At 30.8% G+C, this 20,817-nt stretch overlaps 2 protein-coding genes across 3 annotated transcripts; one reads left to right on the forward strand and one right to left on the reverse strand.

Moving 5' to 3' along the window:
• Positions 1 to 6,118: 6,118 nt before the first annotated feature.
• On the reverse strand, positions 6,119 to 9,352 carry LOC7492789 (uncharacterized). Its single transcript, XM_002320841.4, has 3 exons — positions 9,028 to 9,352; positions 7,535 to 7,683; positions 6,119 to 6,478 (listed from the first exon to the last, which is right to left on the reverse strand). Exons 1-3 carry the CDS (start codon positions 9,211 to 9,213, stop codon positions 6,340 to 6,342), a joined length of 474 nt encoding a protein of 157 aa, XP_002320877.1. The 5' UTR covers positions 9,214 to 9,352; the 3' UTR covers positions 6,119 to 6,339.
• Positions 9,353 to 17,998: 8,646 nt separating this feature from the next.
• Positions 17,999 to 19,491, forward strand: LOC7486784 (E3 ubiquitin-protein ligase PUB22). Of its 2 annotated transcripts, XM_052446842.1 has the most exons (2): positions 17,999 to 18,451; positions 18,734 to 19,491. In XM_052446842.1, exons 1-2 carry the CDS (start codon positions 18,092 to 18,094, stop codon positions 19,358 to 19,360), a joined length of 987 nt encoding a protein of 328 aa, XP_052302802.1. In that variant the 5' UTR covers positions 17,999 to 18,091; the 3' UTR covers positions 19,361 to 19,491. The 2 variants fall into 2 exon arrangements, with proteins under 2 accessions (XP_052302802.1, XP_002320209.4); XM_002320173.4 differs by having other exon boundaries at positions 17,999 to 19,491.
• Positions 19,492 to 20,817: the final 1,326 nt, after the last annotated feature.

Consider the following 20,817-nt stretch of genomic DNA (forward strand, 5'->3'; position numbering starts at 1 on the left):
AAGTGCCTAATCATATTTGGTTCATGCATGAGATATGCTCCTCTATTGATTGGTGTGCAATTGCATCGGGATCATAAATAGAATATCCTAAATAATTATATTCCTTCCTTCATGTTTCTTCACCTTCTTTCGGTCATTATCTTTGATTTTTGCTCTTTGGTAAGCTAATCTACTTTTGCCTTATTCTTTGATCTAAGCACATCCCAAAAGCAAACCATCGTAGTTGTGTTGCGTATTAATCCTCTTAAAGAAAACTACAAATTTAGCAATCATTTTTTTTATTTTTTATTTGAATTTTCAAATTTACTTATTTAGTTGCTCATCTTTAGGTTTTTTCCCCCCCCCCCCCTAATATGATACCTACAACGAGTTTTGTCAATTAATTGGTGACGTGACCATGATCTAGCACCATGCAACAAAAACTTTTATTCCAATTAGAAAAGGAGGAAACACATATTTATTACCCAATTTTTTATTAAGATTTTATCGGAGCACACACACACACTGAAATTCTTTGCGAGAAAAGTGATGGCATGGTCAATATCCCTTGACATGTGGGAAAAAATAGATTTAAGTTGAGAAAATGAAAAAAAAAAGAATTAAATAGAGAAAATAATATATTGAAAAAATATGAATTGTCATTAAGACACCCTTTTAAAATTCTTTCACCTTTTCTCCCCTTTTTATGAATCAAAATCAATAGTACTAGACTGGTCATGTTTGTTTTTGTGTTTCAAAAGCGCTTTTCAAAGAATTTGAATTTTTATTTTATTTTTTTCTTTGCTTTAAATTAATATTTTTTTGGTGTTATCAGATCATTTTAATGTGCTGATGTCAAAAATAATTTTTTAAAAATAAAAAATCTTTATTCTGATACATTTCTGAGCGAAAAACACTTTGAAAAGCAACTACTATCACACTCTTAAACACCCCAATGTGGGATAAGATGGCCATTGATGATTGTCCATGATTTTGGAGGTACTCAGTCTATTGAGCTATGATGGTCATTAATGATTGTCGCGATATAGAAGGATTTAGTTTCAAAATTTGGTTGTTTTCTCTTATTTTTTTAATGAAAAATATTTTCAGTTTACCTTTTTTTCTTCATAAAAAAGGAATAAACAAAATTGGAACTAAAACAAAATGTGGGAAAAATATTAATCAATTTTCTTGATTTTCACATTTTTCAATCTAGACCTTTTTTTTTCCGGTCACGAGGCATAAGATAGCGATCATTTTATTTTATGAAGCCTATCACCTATAACAGGTGGTAATTATAGCTAAAGTGTAGATGAAGTTATACCATATATAGCTTGTCGTATACCAGGTGGTATATATATATATATATAGTCTTTGTATCATGAAGCACTTTGTTGGTATCATATACATGCTTCTAAAATTCTCCTTCATCTTGCACAAATATTGTATTGACTGCCAAGTCTACATCCCTCATATATAAAAAAAAAGATCATCTCTTTCTCTAGGCTGGGAAAGAACTTTTGGGGAGAACAGATGGAGCTTGAGCTTTTCAAAGGCTTGCTAGCACTCTGAAGTCCATTCAAAACTAGAGATATTCTACAGAGTTTTGAATAATGACAAACAACATTCTACAAGGCGGGAAATAAACTTGTTGAGGGTTGCAATCCTTCATGTTAGCCTTTGGGCATCTTTCGTGGACTAAGAAGGTGTTATATTCAAGATAGCTTGTATCTTTTCAGGATTGGGCTTAATGCCCATGTTGTTATCCAAGAACACAGAAACTCTCCTTTTCATAGCAAGGACATGTTTGGTAGGATTTAACTTTATCTAATGCTAGGGTAGAACAGAGAAGACCTTCTCCACGTCTTGTAGATGTTGTTTAAAAGTCATGCTTTTAACCAACATATCATCAATATAGGCTTTCATGTTTTGGTCTATTTGATTCTTGAAAACTTTATTCACCATCTGTTGGTACATTGCCCCATGTTTTTCAAACCAAAAGCCAAGACTCGATAACAAAATATTTTTTGATCAGTGATAAAAAATAGTATTTATTTTATCATCAAGGTGGAAAGAAATTTGATGATATCCTATATTAGCATTCAAAGAACTCATATACTCAAAATCAGTCATGAAGTCTACCAATTAGTCTATCTTTATCAATGGAAATGTGTCTTTGGCACACGACTTGTTAAGGTCGGTGAAGTTGACACATATTCTCCACTTTTCATTTGGCTTTGTCATCATAACCATGTTGATGAGCCATTTTAGGTACATTATTTCATGAATGAACCCAATATTTATTGGCTTATATGTCTATTATGAGATGGCTTTTTGTTTTTTTTTTCCTCTAAAATTCCTTTTCTTTTGTCGAACAAGAGTGAAGGAATGAATAATAGTTAGCCAATAAAAAACCACCTCATGGTTGATATCAGGCATGTTAGATGGGTTGAAAGGTAAATTTTTGTTTTTGGGAGTTAAGAAGCTCTACCAAAGCTTTCTTTTACTTTGGACCCAGGGTTGAACCAATCATGGTGAAGGTATTTTCTTTTAAATAGAGGCTAACATCCTTCAATTCTTTTACAACTTTTATTCTTATCTCAAGTTTTTCTTTTATGGGCACTATATGGTCCACACACAAAGTAGTACTTTTCCCTTTTAGACATCTTGAAGTACACATTCTAAAGATCAATTAGTTTCCCCTCATAGTAGCCACTCCCTTGTCTATAGAGAATTGAATGGCTAAATATTTGTTGTTAATCATTGCATTGATCTTGTGAATGAGAAGCCTACCAAGAATGACATTGTAAGAGAGATATGTATTGATCATCATGAATGTTTGCTGAAATATGTGACACCTTGGGTGTGTTTTAATGGTAACTGAAAGGTTCAAAGCACCCTCTACTAGTACTCATTTCCCTTTAATTCTTATATAAAAAAGTCTTTTCTAGAGTTAGTTTTGTGAAGTCCACATCCATTTGTGTCATTGCATCTTCTGAGAGGATATTCACAACACTTATATCGTCAATAAGTACAATGTGTACGTTGTAGTTGGGCAAAATTGTATAGGTTACCAGGGCATCTTCATAGGGAAACATCACCCTTTCATTAATTTCTCTCTATTATAGCTACCACTTCAACCCTAGTGGTATTCAATAATCATCATTAGCTTAGAGTATATAAGTCTGTTTTGTGCAAGTACTCTGAGATTTCTTTTAAATGCTAGGGTATCTTGAGAGGGATGCCTATTGTCGTGTTTGAGAGATATTTCCTTTTGTATATAAAAGTGAGGATGCTCTTTTCATGCTACACTTGCTTCTTTCACGCGGATATGATTTTTCATAGCTTGCTTCACATTGAGAAAGTTTCTATTAGGTAATGCATAAATACATTCCCATACGGATTAATTGAACACGCCACTAATCAAAGCTTTTATAGTCACTAGTTTCAACAGGTTTTTCACCTTCAACATCACTTCATTGAATTTCTTCAAGTAGGCCCTTGTGCTTTCTCCCTCAAAATAAGTGATGGAGAAGAGTTTGTTAAACTTTTTTTGTATGAATATTCATGCTGAAATGAGCGATCAATTTATTGTACAAATCTAAAACATTGGATATGGATTCAGGCTTTAGATTGTGATACCAGGCTCGTGTAAATCCTCGAAAAGTGGTAAGAAGTATTTTGCGCATGGCATTAGTATCTTGAATCACCAATTTTAAATTTCTCCTCATATTCTATACATGTTGTCTAGAGTCAAATAGGTCATCTTAGTGTTCCAAGTTCATCTTGGCAACTACAAAGTATCTAGGGAGACGAGTGTTCAACACACTGTCATATAGTGAAGAATATCTTATTTGACTCAAGTCATTTTCCTTATCTTCGGTACATAGCCTTTTAGGTTGCGGGGTGCTGGATTAAAACTCTGTAGGAGATCGAGGTCGATGGCAAAGGCTATAGCCCCAAGCCTTGATTTTTGATCTATGTTGGTTATATCTTAAGGATTCGATATGAGAAGGCTCCTCATGATATCATGGCCTAGTCCTTGTAGGAGTAATAATATGATGTTTATTGTCTTCCACCTCGTTCAGGGTAATCTCTTTTAGGAGCTGAAGTTATCATTGCATATAAGGTGAAATTTATGGAGCTAGAGGAGGTGCAGATGGTTGTACGGTGGCCTGTATACTCTAAGGATAATCAGGGAGAGCTCTAAGTTGTTGTTGTATATCTAACACAACCTCAATGAGAGCTCTCATTTGTTGCGTCGGCGGTTAGAAATCTATTAAATCTAACGATGATGGTGGGTGTTTAGTAACTCGTCCTCCTAGTGTTTCAATGTTATCTTTCATGAAATGTTTATGTTGATGATGTAAAGGAGCAGTATAAAGGAAACAAACAAGGCTTCTGTTTATATTTCTATGGACGATGCCACTGATGAAGCTAAAAAAAACTTCATTGGATCGGAGGTGCAGATAGTTGTACGGTGGCCTGTATACTCTAAGGATAATCAGGGAGAGCTCTAAGTTGTTGTTGTATATCTAACACAACCTCAATGAGAGCTTTCATTTGTTGCGCCGGCAATTAGAAATCTATTGAAGCTAACGATGATGATGGGTGTTCAGTAACTCGTCCTCCTAGTGTTTCAATGTTATCTTTCATGAAATGTTTATGTTGAGGATGTAAAGGAGCAGTAAAAAGGAAACAAACAAGGCTTCTGTTTATATTTCTATGGATGATGCCACTGATGAAGCTAAAAAAAACTCCATTGGATCTAAGATTTTTCCGCGGATAATAATAGGCTGGATGGGGGTGTTACCTGCAAAAGAATCCTCTTATGTTGATGTCAGTTTAGGGTTTTTCAGGTTGATATTATGTAACGACGGTGGACAGAGAGAGTTAGATATTTTTCTTTTGTGTTGAGATGAAAAAAATCCTCATCTTCTCCTCTAGACTTGGGAATATATATCTTAGTCTAGAAAAAATCTGAATCTACTTGACTAGTAAGATGACAGTATTATTGCATAACTTACCCTGTCAATTATAACAGGCAGCAATTATAGTTGAAGTGTAGATAAAGCTATACCATATATAGCTTGGTGTGCCTAGAAAAAATAAGTGGGTGATAAAAATAAAAGGAGAGAGAAAAGATGGTGGGTTGGTGAAGACTGAGCCCCATCAAGTCTAGTTGGACTCAACGCAACTGAGCTAAAAACTTTTTTTTTCCATGTATTATAAAATACCAAATTTGCAGTTTTTTCATCTTTTTTTAGGTTTTTCCCAAAGACAATTTACCGCTGTCTATGAATAAAATTGAAACACAAACCAACCGAAACATGTGGGAAAACATAACACTTACAGGGGCTCTAACTCTCAAGGACTCTGCAGAAAAGTTGATCTGCCTCTCTGTCAAACTCTAAACGTCATAACCATCATCCACTTCAACCTTATAGCATGCTATAACAAGAACTCTTACCTGCACAATACTCAAATGTGACCGCAGTTGTGACTTCTAGAGTCATCGAACTGCCTCGTGTCTATTGGTTCCTCAGCTACGTTGACGTTCAATTGTGGCATCAATCGACTATGATTTAATTTCTCGTCGATTGAGCAGAGAAGGGTAGGAAAGCGGTCGCTAGAGGACATGGGCTGGGTAGTTCCAGCTTGGGAAAACGATTGGTGCCAGTTTCATTTTTTTTTGGCGTATCACACGATTCAAGGAAAAAAATCCAAGCAACTTCGAGGGACCGATCCAGTTTTGTTTTCCAGTCGCCCTCAATTTGCATAAAATGACGCCCCACAACGTTAGGCAGAAACCTTTCTCGTCTAACAAACATTATTTAGGGAGAGTGGGCGAGTGAAGGGTCAGGCAACCAAGTCCCACATCACATATACCTAATAGAAATATTAAGGAACCACCAAACCAAGCACTTCCTAGCTGTGCCATAGGATGCGGACAGATGATAGCCTACACCACTCTAATTTGTTTCCATATAGAAACCTAAACTAACCTAACATAAGAGTTCATTAATTGACAGAATATGGTTTGCCACAAGATTGTCAACGGTAAGGCTACAAGCCAAAAAATGAAATATAATCACTCGTAGTTATGGAAGTTGTAATGCTGCGAAAATGCACCGTGTGATACGCCAAAGATACACAACATTTCTCAACTGTACAACGAATACAGTTATTCCTTCATCTAAGGAACAACTTGTCAAAAGCAGTCAGCACATAAAAATACATTACTTATTCAAATATCCTTCCAGTCCTAACATCTATACAAAGATATGATAATCTTTAAGCATAACTGCAGAAGGATTGGTGGCGTTAAACAAGTAAAGCAGCTTTTTAACAATGCCCAGCTCACTTGTCTGCATTTATTCCAAAGATCCGAACCTTGTGCATATTTGGGAACTTGGCAACAACAAGCACTATCACAGCAACAGTGTTGAAAAAGAGCATTGGATGTCGATAGTCAGTTGTGTGTGAGGCTATCAAGTACCTGCCAGAGAAAGCAAATGAAAGTATAATCTCAATTTCAAGCATAGGCAAACAACATCAAAGTAAATTTAAGATTAATGTACAATAATGCACACTTAATTGTGCCAAACAATACATGAAATGAAACACAAAAGGGCTTGGCAATGCTGTGCATCCTATTACAGATAACATGTCAAGGGGAAACTAAGTACTGAATCATAACTTTCCACAAGACAGCAATCGTGCTTGGACAAGGTCAAACAGGTAAATAGTCTCCTGGTTAAAAACATATCAGGCAATTTCAACACAATTTTCCATGATTTGGGAAGAACCTGAAGACTGAAAAACCGTATTGCACGAACTAGAGGCACAAAAATCTAGCCTGAACCTAGGTGCCCACCAATACAAGCAGATTTTAATCGACCCAAGGGAGCTGCTCAAGTCCAGTAATCAAAGGCTTGCAGCTATGCTAGCCCATCTAAGATGCATTATGCTTTCTCCAAAGCAATTTAACCCAGACAAAACCGAGGCATCTCACTGATGAGCACCGTGAATTCTTACAATATTAGATTTACTCTTATTAAGTGAATTTATCCAACTCAATTCAAATTTTACTCCATAGCTATTGACAATATGGCATTACAAAGTTCAAACTTTGACAGACAAGCTTTAAAGCACATAGTCTACCATGGATGGCAATTAATGAGACTTAAATTGCCAAAGAATATAATTACAACTCACGTACAGTAAAAAACAGGGCAAAATTATTCGCCGTAATCCATGACAAGACAGGCCTAGAAAAGGACATCAATGAAACACCACTCCCGCACACAAATGAGAGAAAGCTTTTCAAGCTTCGTGACAATGACTTCCACGTATTTACACAATTCAATCATTCTGTACATACATTACAAACAATGAGATTGACAGAGAGTACAAAGCAAGTCAGGAAATATTTGCTTAACATGCATATAACTATGAACAAGAAGCTTTTCTAGATGAAGAAATAGAAAGCATGCCAGCTCATGTGTGTACAGATGCATACTTAAAAATATAAAAGGTCTTCCAGAAAACTTACAGCACCAGAGGTACAACAGTTAGAAACTTTCTGTTCCGTGTCAGCTGCTTTCCACTATCCATCTGCTCCCACCAGGTCAGCCGATTATAGATCCCCTGGTCTTCTGCAAATGGGGTTCCTTTCTTCCAGTGGAAAAAGTGATAAGTGATCTGAAAAGTGAATCATTCTAATCAATCATATTTCCACAAAAAACAAAGCATCTTAGCTGCCACTGGAAATGAAAACAGATAGAGCACTGAAATGAACATAGAACTTGTCATAGTGGTTAACGATAATTTAAGGAACAGTTGTACAAATGGTAGAAAACAGACCAATATTAAGCCATTTTAATGCAAAGAAAAAGAAATATGATACCTATTAAAAAGTATCTATTCTGCCATTTCTTACAACTACAAAAGCTTTCATTCTACTCTATTAGAAACTCTTTAAATCATTGTTTCTGTTCAAACAATACAGGCATTCCCCAACATCAAGTTTTTTAAATTCAAATCTGCAGCAAGCAAACCCTATACCCAAATCAGTTCATAATGTTGTTACATGAAAGTAAGTAGCCCATCATAGGGTGGCAAATTCCATTGCATATCCACAACCTATGAATCTATAACATGTCATAATTTAACATGTGTGTTTCCCACATCTTTTAGTAACCTAAGCCTAGAACAAAACCAGACAAGGCTAACAGTTCAAAACATATAGCTTCACAGATTTTATGCATTTCCCATTAAATCCATGTACACTAATGCTCATGTCTCCTTAGCATAGCTGGTAAAGTTTCTTGAGGTTGCACTTTTCAATTTATTTCACACTGCTTGTACTAAGGGAATTGGAAGCAATACACAAGGTGGATTCAGGTTTGAGGAAGGAGGAGGGTAACATGCCTGTGGTGAGTTGCAGAACCATTCTACCGTCCTAACAAGGTCACACTCTAATCAACACTTGCTGTGTTTACTTGGACATCTTATTTATTTTGGTTTTTAGCACTCTTTCATGATGATAGCTTGTGGTCATTTTTTGGACCAAAATCCTTCAAATGAGGATGCTAACTACTACTACAACAACAAAAAAAAAGTTGATATAGAGTTATCTGCACCAAGACTTGCAACCTAATAAATGCGGGGAATACTGTATTGGCAATGGAACTCTTCCGCTCATTGTAAAGAACAAATCACAGAGACCAAGGTCCTTGCTTGCAACAAACAAAGGAGCCCATTTTACCATTTACAACCAGAAACACTAATCCTCGGTCTTATCATTTGATGACAAATACAATAATCTGAATTAAGTATTATGCAGCTAAGGAAACTTGACAAATTAGCAAACTAAACCAAACATGCATGCAATCACCAACACTCCATCCAGTAATAATAATAATAATTGGCTATCTTTCTTCAACCACTAGGAATGGAGAAGGAAAAAAAATGAAACCCTAATCAAGAAATTGTAAGCTAACCCAAGCCATATATATATAAAATGAAAAGGGGGAGAAAACGTACGGCAAAGTGAGAGAGATTGACGATGGTCCAAGCCATGCCAGGAGAGCAAGCAAAGATAGAGAGAACAATAAGCCAAGAAAAGAACAATATTAATATGTAAGTAGTCCAAACCCCTGGATACATGAACCACTCCGTGTTCCTGTTCAGATCCGCCGGTGGCACCGCCGTCACGTACAGATTCGCCATCTCTACCTTTTCTCTTTCTTTCTTTCAATGAATTTTTCCTTCTTTTCGTTTCGTTTCAATCAAGTATTGTGGTTTGGTGATTGAACAACAGCGCTCTCTCTCTCTCTCTCTCTCGGTTTGGTTGGTTGTTGATAATTATGAAGATTATTTGGATTTATGATGCTTTTATTTTTTTTATTTGATAAGAAAAAAAGAAAAGAAAATGATTTCAAATTAAGATTAGATTATCGGATAATAATTTAAGACTGGTGGATGGTTGTGATAATTTCAAGAATCTGTTTGTTTTTTTTTTTTTTTCTAGAAAGAATTTTTTTTTTTTAAAGTCGATTTCAAAAAAGTAAATTATTTTTTGATGTTTGGCAGTATAATAAAAAATAAATTGAAAAACAATTTACAGTGTTTGGTTATGTCATGGAAAATGAGCTAGAAAATAATTTATTAATGTTTTATTTTTCTCAAGTTTATTAAAATAATGAGGAACAAATCTTACAAATTAAAAAGTTAAATGAGAATGAAATTGAAAAAAACTATAATTTCATAAATTATCTCAAATAAAATAAATAATAATCAAAATAATAGAGATCAAATCTAAAAAATAAAAAAAACATGAAAGATGAAGAAATAAAAATAAAAATAATTAACATTTCATAAATTATTTCAAATAAAATAAGTAACAATCAAAAGAATGAGGACCAAATTTGATATATAAAAAAAATGATAAGGGAAAAACAAATAACAATTATAAAAATGAGGATCAAAGTTAATATAAAAAATAAATTTTAAGAGATGAAATTGAAAAATAAATATTCAAAAGAAAATATATATAGCAATAAAAAGTTTGAGGACCAAATTTGATATAATCAGGAAATAATATGACATTTCTAAATTTTTCATAACTTCCGGAAAGTGTTTTCCGCCCAAATTTTCTAGGAAAACACTTTCCTGAAAACCAAACCAAATTTTTCTTTGACTGGAAAGTGTTTTCTGTTAACCAACTTTTCTAATAACAAATAAACACAGGAAAGTTTGAAAAGTGATTTCTCAAAAAAAAATTTCAAAAAATAAATATAGCCCTAAAGAAGCAAAAGATTCCTTTCTCTTTCTTTGCTGGCTGGTTAATCATGAAAATCAAAATTATTTTAATTAATTTACTTCTACTAATTTGATTAATTGATTTATAACATAAAAGAAAAATATATATACATTTGTCTTAACTTTATAATACCAATGTTGCCCAGTAAAGTCACTGGATAGAAAGTACGCGCTATTTATTTTTATTCAACATAAAAAAATTGTAAATATTCTAAAAGAAAATTTAAATTAATTTAATAATATAATTATAAAATAAGATATTGATAATAAAAAAAAATAAAAAAATCAACAATAATTCAATGTAAAAAAAATAAATGTTTTTCAATATTATAAAAATATATTCTTACAGTATTTCTAAAACATCTCAATGTTTTTATTTATTAACAAAGTAAATATTTAATCAGAATGAAATAATTGCATAGAAAAAAAATAAAAAAAATCTCAATTATCAACAAATAAAATCATGAAATTAAAAAAAAATTAAAAAAAATTATACAAAGTTCGTTCAAGTCAGCACATCAAATCTATAACCTAGTTGTAAGACCGAGATAACTTTATGGAAAACATATTGAATAAAACTATAAAACTCAATTATCAAAATCAATCTAATATTAAAGGCGAAATTGAAGAAGAAAAAATGCTTGAGTCAACCCTGATAAACCTGCTGAATCCATGACCCGAAGCATGACATCGGGATAACTACATAGAGAAAAAAAGTTTAAAAAATAACAAATACTAATTTCCAACTAATGAAATTAAAATAATAATAAAATGACAAAAAACAACTAAAACGATCTAATCTAATCTTCAAAGCTCTTGACACGGATTATGAGACCGAATTACAACATAAAAGACAAACCTAAAAAGTAATAATGTCAAATTCTCAACCAACTAAAATAATTAGGGATGAAATTAAAAAATATATAAAAAAATATAAATTTGAAAAGAATGAGGATCAAATTTGACAGAAAAGAAAAATAGAATCAAATCATTAGGGATGAAATTAAAAAATAATTTCAATTAATAAATAGATAAGAAAAAAATATACAAATAACAATCAAAAGAATGAGGATCAAATTTGATATAAAAATAAAATGTCAATTGATGAAATTAAAAAAAATCAATAAAAAATTCAAGATCAAATACATTACAATAATAATAAAAATAAAAAGAATCTAATTTGATTCAATAAGTAAATAACTAGACTTCTTTTTTTTTTTTTGCAATGTTCAAAGTGTTTTTCAAGGAGAGGAAAAGGTAAGAGAGAGGGAAGAAAAAACATGCAGCTGAAGCTCAACCACAAATTATCTGGTGACATGCGTCTCACCACCATGACAGGGGTACGAGGTGCATCGAACGTGTCCTTAAAATAAAAAAAAGAAGAAGCTAGAATTAAATAATGAAAGTGCCTTTGCATCCAAAGCCAATAAATTTTGATTTTAAAAGGAATTTAAGTTATTTTACTGTTAAATTGCTTTTGAAAAGCCCATAAAGCCCCTGTACACTGCGTAACAAAGTTGTAAAAAGATTGATTAACCCTATTTATTTTTTTAATTACTAATAGATTTTATAGAAAAGATCTTCCTACCCCTGAGATCAAGTTAATTAAGTTTTTCCTTTAATGGTAAAATGATCATTTCACTGTGTAAATCAAAATGAATTATAAGACCATTGAAGTATTTCACAGTGAGCTCTTTTTTTTTTTTGTACTTCATACTTATTTGTTCATTATTAGGGTAGGGGAAACACATTAATTTACAACAAGTTTGCAAAGTGATAATGATAAATAAATACATGTAAAACAATGATATTCTATTTTGTCACTCTTTTTACTTTTTTGATCATTCTATTTTAGACTTCAGTATTTTATTAGGAATATACTTAGGTATCCAGTCCAAGTTAATTCCTTATCTAAAAGAAGTAGGAATTGACATTATAAATGACTTGGTTTTTTAGGCTATGTTTGTTTGTTGAAAAGTTTTTTTAAGTGGTTTCAATAAAAAATAAATTTCTAAAAAATAAATTATTTTTTTATGTTTAATAATGTCATAAAAAATAAGATGAAAATTATTTTTCCAGTATTTTGTTATGCCATGAAAAATGAGTTGAAAAATAAATTTTATTGTTTTAATTTTTTTTTCAAGTTTATTAAAAAAATAGGGACCAAAACTAACATATGAAAAAATTGAAGGATAATGAAATTGAGAAAAATCTTATCTTATAAATTATTTCAAAGAAAACAAATAGCAATCAAATAATATGAACCAAAACTGATAGATAAAAAGGTTGAAGGATGATTACATTAAAAAATTTTAATTTCATAAATCATTTCAAATAAAAAATAGCAATAAAAAAAATAAAAGACTAAATCTATTATATAAAAAAAGTTAAAAGAAGATGAAATTGAGAAAAAAAAATCTAATTTCATAAATTACTTGAAATAAAATAAATAGTAATCAAAAGATTTGGAGCCAAATATGATACATAAAAAATTTCAATTAAGAAAATGATAAAAAAAACAAATAACAATCAAAAGAATAATAAGCAAAGTTGAGATAAAAATCAAATTAAATCAAATTCTAAGGGATAAAATTAAAAATAAAAATAAATAAAAACAAAATATATAGCAATCAAAGGAATGAGGACCAAATTTGATATAATTAACAAATAACATGATATTTTTTTTTACTTTTTTACAACTTCTAGAAAGTATATCCCGTCCAAAATAAAATGAAAATACTTTTCTGAAAACTAAGCCAAGTTTTCTTTTGACTAAAAAGTGTTTTCTTTCAATCAATTTTTCTAATGGTAAATAAACATTAGAAATTTTGAAAAGTGATTTTTAAAAAACATCTTTTCATGAAACAAACGAAGCCTTAGTTAGAGCAACAAGGCATACAACATGTCATTTACTGGAAAACCAGAGTTTGAGTTTTTAGACCACAAAAACTTAGATTTCAACTTGTTTAAACTAAAAAGATCCAACCTCAGTAACCCTATTTTCAATCTCATAGCACTCTCTAATCAATCTTAAAATACAAAATGAAACCAAATACTAAAACTTTATGAACCTCATTTTATTTTGTTCAACATGGTTAAAGAGCAAAACCATCTCCATTGAATTATCCTTCCAAAGATGAACTAATTGACATCATCAATCTTTTTGTGGTTGTAATGTGGTTGACTTTAATATTTCTCTCCACTTTCTTTTTGTCAACTTTCTCTCTCTTCTTGCAACATAAAGGGACTAGAATGTGAGGTAAATGAAGTTAATTTAAGAACCAAAACATATATAACTAAAACTATAAGGACCATAAATATAAAATTGTCACCATTATGGGTCAAATAAAATTTTTGTGAAATATCCTATGACCAAATTGAGCTTTCTTAACTTCTAGGGACTAACATTAGAAGAACAAAGTTTTATGACCATTACATAAACACGCAAAACAACATGGACAAGAAATATAAAAATACAAAAAAGAATTAGGATGGAAACATAAACACCTAAAATTACAAGGTTAAAAAATGTAAAAATAAAAAACTTTAGGTTCCAAATTGAATTTCTAATAAAGTTTTATGGATGAAATTGAAAAATTTTCAATTTCATGGACTGATATTTGACTTAAATGAAGTTTTAGGATCAAAATGTAAATACTTAAAACTACATGGACCAAAAATGAAAAAATAAAAAATAATATATACGGATCAAATTGAATTTTTTATGCAGGTGAAAGAACAAAAAATATAGAATTTAATGAGCGAAAAGGGTTGCAAACACGAATCCTAAATTTATAGTTTTATTGATTGATATAAAGTCTAAATAGTCTACATCTTTAAGAGGTTTATAATTTCTTTAAATAGACTAAAAAACCAACATCTATTAAGTTATATAATTAGAATTCTAAAACATAAAGAAAAATTATAAAAAATCCAAAATAAACATGAAATACAAAAATAAACAACGAGAAATAACAAAATCAGCTACAATATAACCTTCTAAGCCTAATTTAAAGTAATTCATGTAATGAATTGACCGAAAAAATGGGTTCCTTATAGAATTGGGCCTTGGTGATCTCTTGGAAAAAAAAAAATGAGCTCTGTCAAATGATTGAAATAAAAGTTATAGTCATTTTTACTTATTATACTAATATAACGCGACAAAACCTTCTTGGGAGCCTAGTCGTATTCCACTGATCCATAAAAAAATATTTATTAGGCTATCTATGTAATCTATTTATGACACATCTTCATCTAGTTATAAAAAATCTACATCTAATTGCCCAGAACCTTCAGCTTCTGTTGACGTAACTACATCAATTTTATAAGATATTTTAAGGATTAAATTGAATTTTTGAAGATTGCACTATTCATATAACCAATAAAAGTCCAAGATCTTTTAGAATATTACCACATTAGTTATTTACGCAAGTGATATCACAAACAAATTTTAAAAATTCTTCTTATTTAGTTCTTTTACAATTAAAATAGATATTTGTATGAAAGAGAATAATTAAAATAATGAAGAAAAAAATGCATTTATCATGTGAATTATTATTTTCTTATTCATGTATCTTTTTTTATTTGAATAAAACATAATTTTTTTATTAGTAGCATGTTTTTTGAATAAAAGGGGAAGATAATTAAAATAAAGATTCATAAGAATCTTAATCATTTAAAATTAATAAGAAACTAATATCTCTTCGATCTAAAATCAATTTCCTTATCAATGTGTCTCTTTTTTGTTTTCAAGAAAATTAACATGTTTTGTAATTAATCAAAAGCAATTATTTTTTAAATGAAAACTTATCATCCTCTCAAAAGCAAGTTTCATTAAAGAAAAAGTATTAAAATAGTGTCTCAATATTTCAATCATTTAAAATAAGTAGGAAAAATGTATCTCTTCAATCTAAAATCAATTTCCTTATTAATGTGTTTTTTTTCAAGAAAATTAATGTGTTTTGTAATTAATCAAAATCAATTGTTTTTTAAATAAAAACTTATCATGATCTCAAAAGCAAGTTTCAATAAAAAAAAATATTAAAATATTGTCTCAATATTTTGTATATGATTAAAGGAAAAATTAATTATCGTTATAAAATCATGCAAAAACTTTATTAAAAAATAACCAAAAAGATTTATTAAATATTCATGAGCACATTGTTGATTTGTTTTGGAATATTTGGGATATAATAATTAAGAAACAAATTTTAATATTAACATAAAAATATATAATAATATTTTAAAAAACACATGGTAAGATTGAATAATAAATTAAATATCTTTTTAATCATTTAATTTAGAGTGCATTTTAATCAAAACCTAAAAACATTAACTTTTAAAATAAAAAGACCTAAAAAGATACAGAAAAAAGCGAGGTAACTATGCATAAAAGATTAAGACCACATGTTTGATCTTATGTAAAGAAGGTCAGCATACATGGGCTTTCAAAGCCAAAAGCCCATGAACACGACTTTTTTCCTTCTTCACTTTTTTGTTTGAGGGCCACCGACATGTCATTTGCATTATTGTTTTTTTTTAATAAAAAAATTAAAGATGTGTCGATCATATTGGCAAACAACATGTCATCTAATATAGTTTTGATTTTGATTACCTCAAGTGGCTAAAAAGTTAAGATTCGAGTTTTAGAACTCTAAAAACTTATTTTCAACATTTCTTCACTTGAAAAAAACCCAATAAATATCATAAAAACAACATGAAGTTTATTTCTAACATCAAAACACCCTTTATACAGACAAAAAAATCCAAAATAAAATTGAAAGAAAAAATCTTCTTGAACCCCAATTTATTTTTCTGGCAAGATGAAAATTCTAAACCACAATGGAACTCCTAACGACAAGCTAATTAATTTATTGACATCAAGATCATCTTTTGTTGTTATTAAAATGTGGCAAACCAACTACTTTATCTTTTTTTTCAGTAACTTTCTCCCTCGTTTCTCAAACTTATGGACTAAAACATTGAATAAATGAAGTTTAATACTTAGGGTACATTACAAAAACCACAGGGACATAACATCCACGAACTAAATCTTTATATACCAAAATGCTCTTTTTTTTCACATCAAAATGAAACAAACCCTATTTGTTTTGTTTTTAATTCGATCCTTCTTTTTAATACTATGAATTTAAATATAATTTCATTAAATTGACATCTAATTATATTTTAAAATATCACCAAACATCTTGAATTCGTAAAACTATGCAAAAAAATAAAATATCAACATAAAAATATCAATAACATATTATGCAAGGATGAAATTGAGGAAGAATAAAGTTCAAGGATAAAGAAAAAATTAAACAACATATGTTGGGCAAGTAACACACTATATTCTTTTAATGTATAATGTATAATAATCATTCATCCATTGCCATTGGTAGATTCCCAATTCACACTTATTAATTAGTAGAAAACTATTTTACCTTTTAAACTAATATATAGTGATTCTTATATGTTACAACTTGTCTCAATTGTATCGTAACATTCAATTTCTCTATAATTTATAACTTATTAATTTTTAATCAATCGTGTATGTTTTTATTTGAGTACGTATTTTTATTATTTATACTTAAATATGCAAACATTAAAAAGAAATAACTAAGCATTTCTATTATATTCAATCAAGTATAAGTTGATGTCGCTGTTAAATTTACAGATCAGTAAGATAACTTTTATATCAAATATGCATGAATATTGCACTTTATTTTTTATTATTCAAGTGTATTTACCTTTTTTTTTCTATTTGATTATAGTATATTTTTATTTTTTCTATTTAAACATTTGTTTAAAAATTTATCAATTAAATGCTTACGATTTTAAAAGCTAAATATCTACTTTATAATCTTATGTGGGCATAATTGACCATATAAAATCAAATTAAAAAATGAAACAGGAAAAGAATAATATTAATTTACTCAAGTTAAAAGCTACAAGGGAAAAAAAAAGACAAAAAATTGTGAATCATAATTAACCGGGCAAGAAATAAATGAAGCGACAAAAAGCCACCAAAATGAAGAAATCACGCGAGCTACCACAACCATATCCATGTCATATGACGGCTTTTGGTTGAAATTATGGAAGCTACTTCACTTAAACTACACTCCTCATGCCAAAGAACTTTTTCTTCACGGCATCTATACCAAGATTTTATTTTTATAAGAAAATAAAACCTCCCATTTTAATTCTTCATATAAGAAAAGAGAAGAGAAGAAAAACGCCAATATCGGTACTGGGGGAAAAAAGGGAGAAAACCCATTAATATATCGGGTCGAGGGAAGCAGTTTGGTCTCCGTACACCATCTTGTATAAGATCGATAACATATAAACCGAATTCAACAGTCTCCGTTCGGCTTAATTCATACTATAATTAAGTTATATGCATATAGAAATTAGCATTTGGCTTAACAAGTCAAAAGTCAACGACGAGAATGAAGTCCGAGCTTAATTATATGGTTGGTACAGGTTAAGAAAACTGAACGCAGTCAATGCTCCAAGTAATAAAAAAGGATAAACGTAGCTCCGGTGAACAAAAGAGATTCAATGAACTCACATAAGAACGGTGTCACCGTGGCATCTCTTTCCCACTCTACTTATATTATGCAGCGCCTTCTTTTGACCATTCAAATGTCAACGATGTCAAAACCCCATCCTCCTCTTTTAAATTAATCCTATCCTTGCTATTTACAACCATATTTGCTACTATAGCAATTGCATTTACTCTCTCTCTCTGTTCTTCATCCTGACTAGCTTGCTAGTTCAGCATTACATGCAAAGAGAGGAACAAGAAATTCAAAGAATGGATGGTTCTGATCATCATATTGTGCCATCTTTCTTTATCTGCCCAATATCTCTTCAAATTATGAAAGATCCAGTTACTATATCCACAGGTATGACCTTTGATCGAGAAAGCATACAGAAATGGCTTTTCTCTTATAAAAACATCGCTTGTCCTATTACAAAACAACCCCTCTCTGATTTCCGTCTCACCCCAAACTCTAATCTTCTTCGCTTGATCCAATCATGGCACTTGCAACACGCATCATCATCAACAACAAAGTTTGCGGAGCCTAATCATGATGCCTTGATGAAAGTGCTTTTTGAGGAGATCAAGCAACCCCATTTACAGGTAAAATCTCTCAGAAAGATCAAGTCATTAATCCAAGAGAATCATGGTGATAATAGCAGGATTAGTTGCATTAGAGATGATAGTTTATTTTCCCTTGCAGTATCTCTTGTAGTACAAACTGAGTTACCAGGGATTCCACAGATTACTGGTAATGACACTCCGGTGATCGCTGAAGCGGTGTCTTTGTTATGTCTTTTATGTCCATCTGATGAGGCATTAAAGATGGTTTCACAAAATGAAAATGGCCTATTAATCTGTTCACTATGTTCAATTATGACACAGTATCTGAGCAATCTACAGCTTAGAATTCAAGCTGCTCTTGTCCTGAAGTCCATATTCGAAGTGGTAGATGACATGTACAAGGAAGGACTTAAATTTGAGTTCTTTGAGAATATCATTGAGATATTAAAGGACCAAAATTCAAAACATGGAAGCATGGCAGTTTTAGCTATTTTAATAAGAGTTTTATCATATGGGAAGAATAAAGAGAAAGCTATTAAGGGAGGATGCATTCCGATCCTGATCGAGTTGCTAGCTGAGGAAAATGAGAGGCATGTCTGCGAGATGATGTTAGTCGTTCTAGAAAAACTGTGCCAGAAAGCAGAAGGGCGGGCGGCCTTTTTGTCACATCCAGCAGGCATGGCAGCTGTGGTATCAAAGATCTTGAAGGTTTCCCATGTTGGAGATGATAAATCAATAAGTTTGCTGTCATGTGTCTTAAGATTTTGTACTAGCAGTGGTGAGGCTGCTCAAGAATTTATGGAGGTGGGTGGAATGACTAAGATTTGCTTGGTGATACAAAGTGGAAGCAATTCAAAAACCAAGGAAAAGGCCAGGGAAATTTTAGGGTTTCAGTACTTCAAAACATGGAACAAGTCTCCTTGTTTCCCCTCTTCATTCAAAGCTTGATTAATTACCTTGCGTCCACATTGTAGAGAGAACCATTAATTTCTTGCGAAAGCTATACTTATGTGCATTATTTTTTTCCTGGTTATTTGTTATGTTTTTCAAGTGGATCGAAGACCGTTCTGTTCATCCCCATTTTGTAGTTGTTGCCAAATTAATGTAGTAAATAAAATACGATGATGGTGAAGAAAAAACAAAATAAAACTTCAAGCTTATACACATTATTAATCTTAAAAATATTTTCTCAACACAAAGCTATCTTTTAAGATTTAAGAAGTTACTTCTCTAAAAAAAAGATCACAAAAACAGTTAGATCAAAAGCAAAAGTAAATACCAACAAGTTTTGCAAACACAAGAAAAGACAATGGTTTTAAGCACTTTTGATTGTACATGGTACACATAAGCTGCTAGCATGTAATAGTTAGGCAGAAAATAAATTAAAAAATTAAAGAGTTATTACAACAATTCAAAAAATAAAATAACTATTAGAGAATTAAAGATTTGTAACTGTTTAAAAAAATCTAAAATAAAAAAGATGTTAGAATTTTATAACTGTTAGAAAATTTATTCCAAGTGTTTAAAAATTATAGATCTAGTTTAAGGACCAAAAACAATTATTGTTGAAGATAAAATGTTCAAAAAATACGAGCGTTGCATCGCGCACAGGGAGACAATCAATCACGGATTTTCCTCTTGTTTGGCTCAACCTTATGCATGCAAGCCCACTATTCTTTTCTTGTTGATTATTATCTCATATCAAAATTTATTATATAAAACCTAGATGAAGGTTTTATTTTTTTTAATGTGGGATAAAAAGTCTTTTATATATATATATTCACAAGAAGTAAATTGTGTTTTTTCAATGTGAAATAATTTTTTTTTTTGAAATAGTTTTTATTATTTACAACAATGATGCAATTGTAAATCATAAAATGGAAGAATTTAGATCTAGAATATACTGTTTCTGTTACAATAAATTTACTCTTTTATTGTTTGCAGTCGGAGCTAGCAACACCAGTACTGTTATACTCTAATATTTATGCTGTTATACTTGATTACGTGAATATGGATTCTGCAGCATATATACATGGCCGATAATGCAATATTTTTGCTACATCATAGGCAAAAGTTTACCACTCCAACAGCTCGAAATACCTTCTTTATATTTGATGCTAGGGTTTTATAGTCATAAGTAGCTAGTGCAGCTGGGAGTTAATTACCAGGGGAAGGGATGAGCAATATTGCAACCAAGAATTCATGCCAAACAATTATATATTCTTAAGACAAGCAAGGTAAATATGAACAAGTCTTCTCTTCGTACGTGTCAACATTGTATCATATATCCCAAACCAACAACCTTCACTAAGACGAAAGCGAACATGTAGTTGACAAAGTAAAGCATCAATATATTTTTCTTTTTTGATAAATTATATCAACTACTCTCTTTCGGATTTGTAAAT

The sequence above is a fragment of the Populus trichocarpa genome, chromosome 14, assembly GCF_000002775.5.
Source record: "Populus trichocarpa isolate Nisqually-1 chromosome 14, P.trichocarpa_v4.1, whole genome shotgun sequence".
Classification (NCBI taxonomy): Eukaryota; Viridiplantae; Streptophyta; class Magnoliopsida; order Malpighiales; family Salicaceae; genus Populus; species Populus trichocarpa.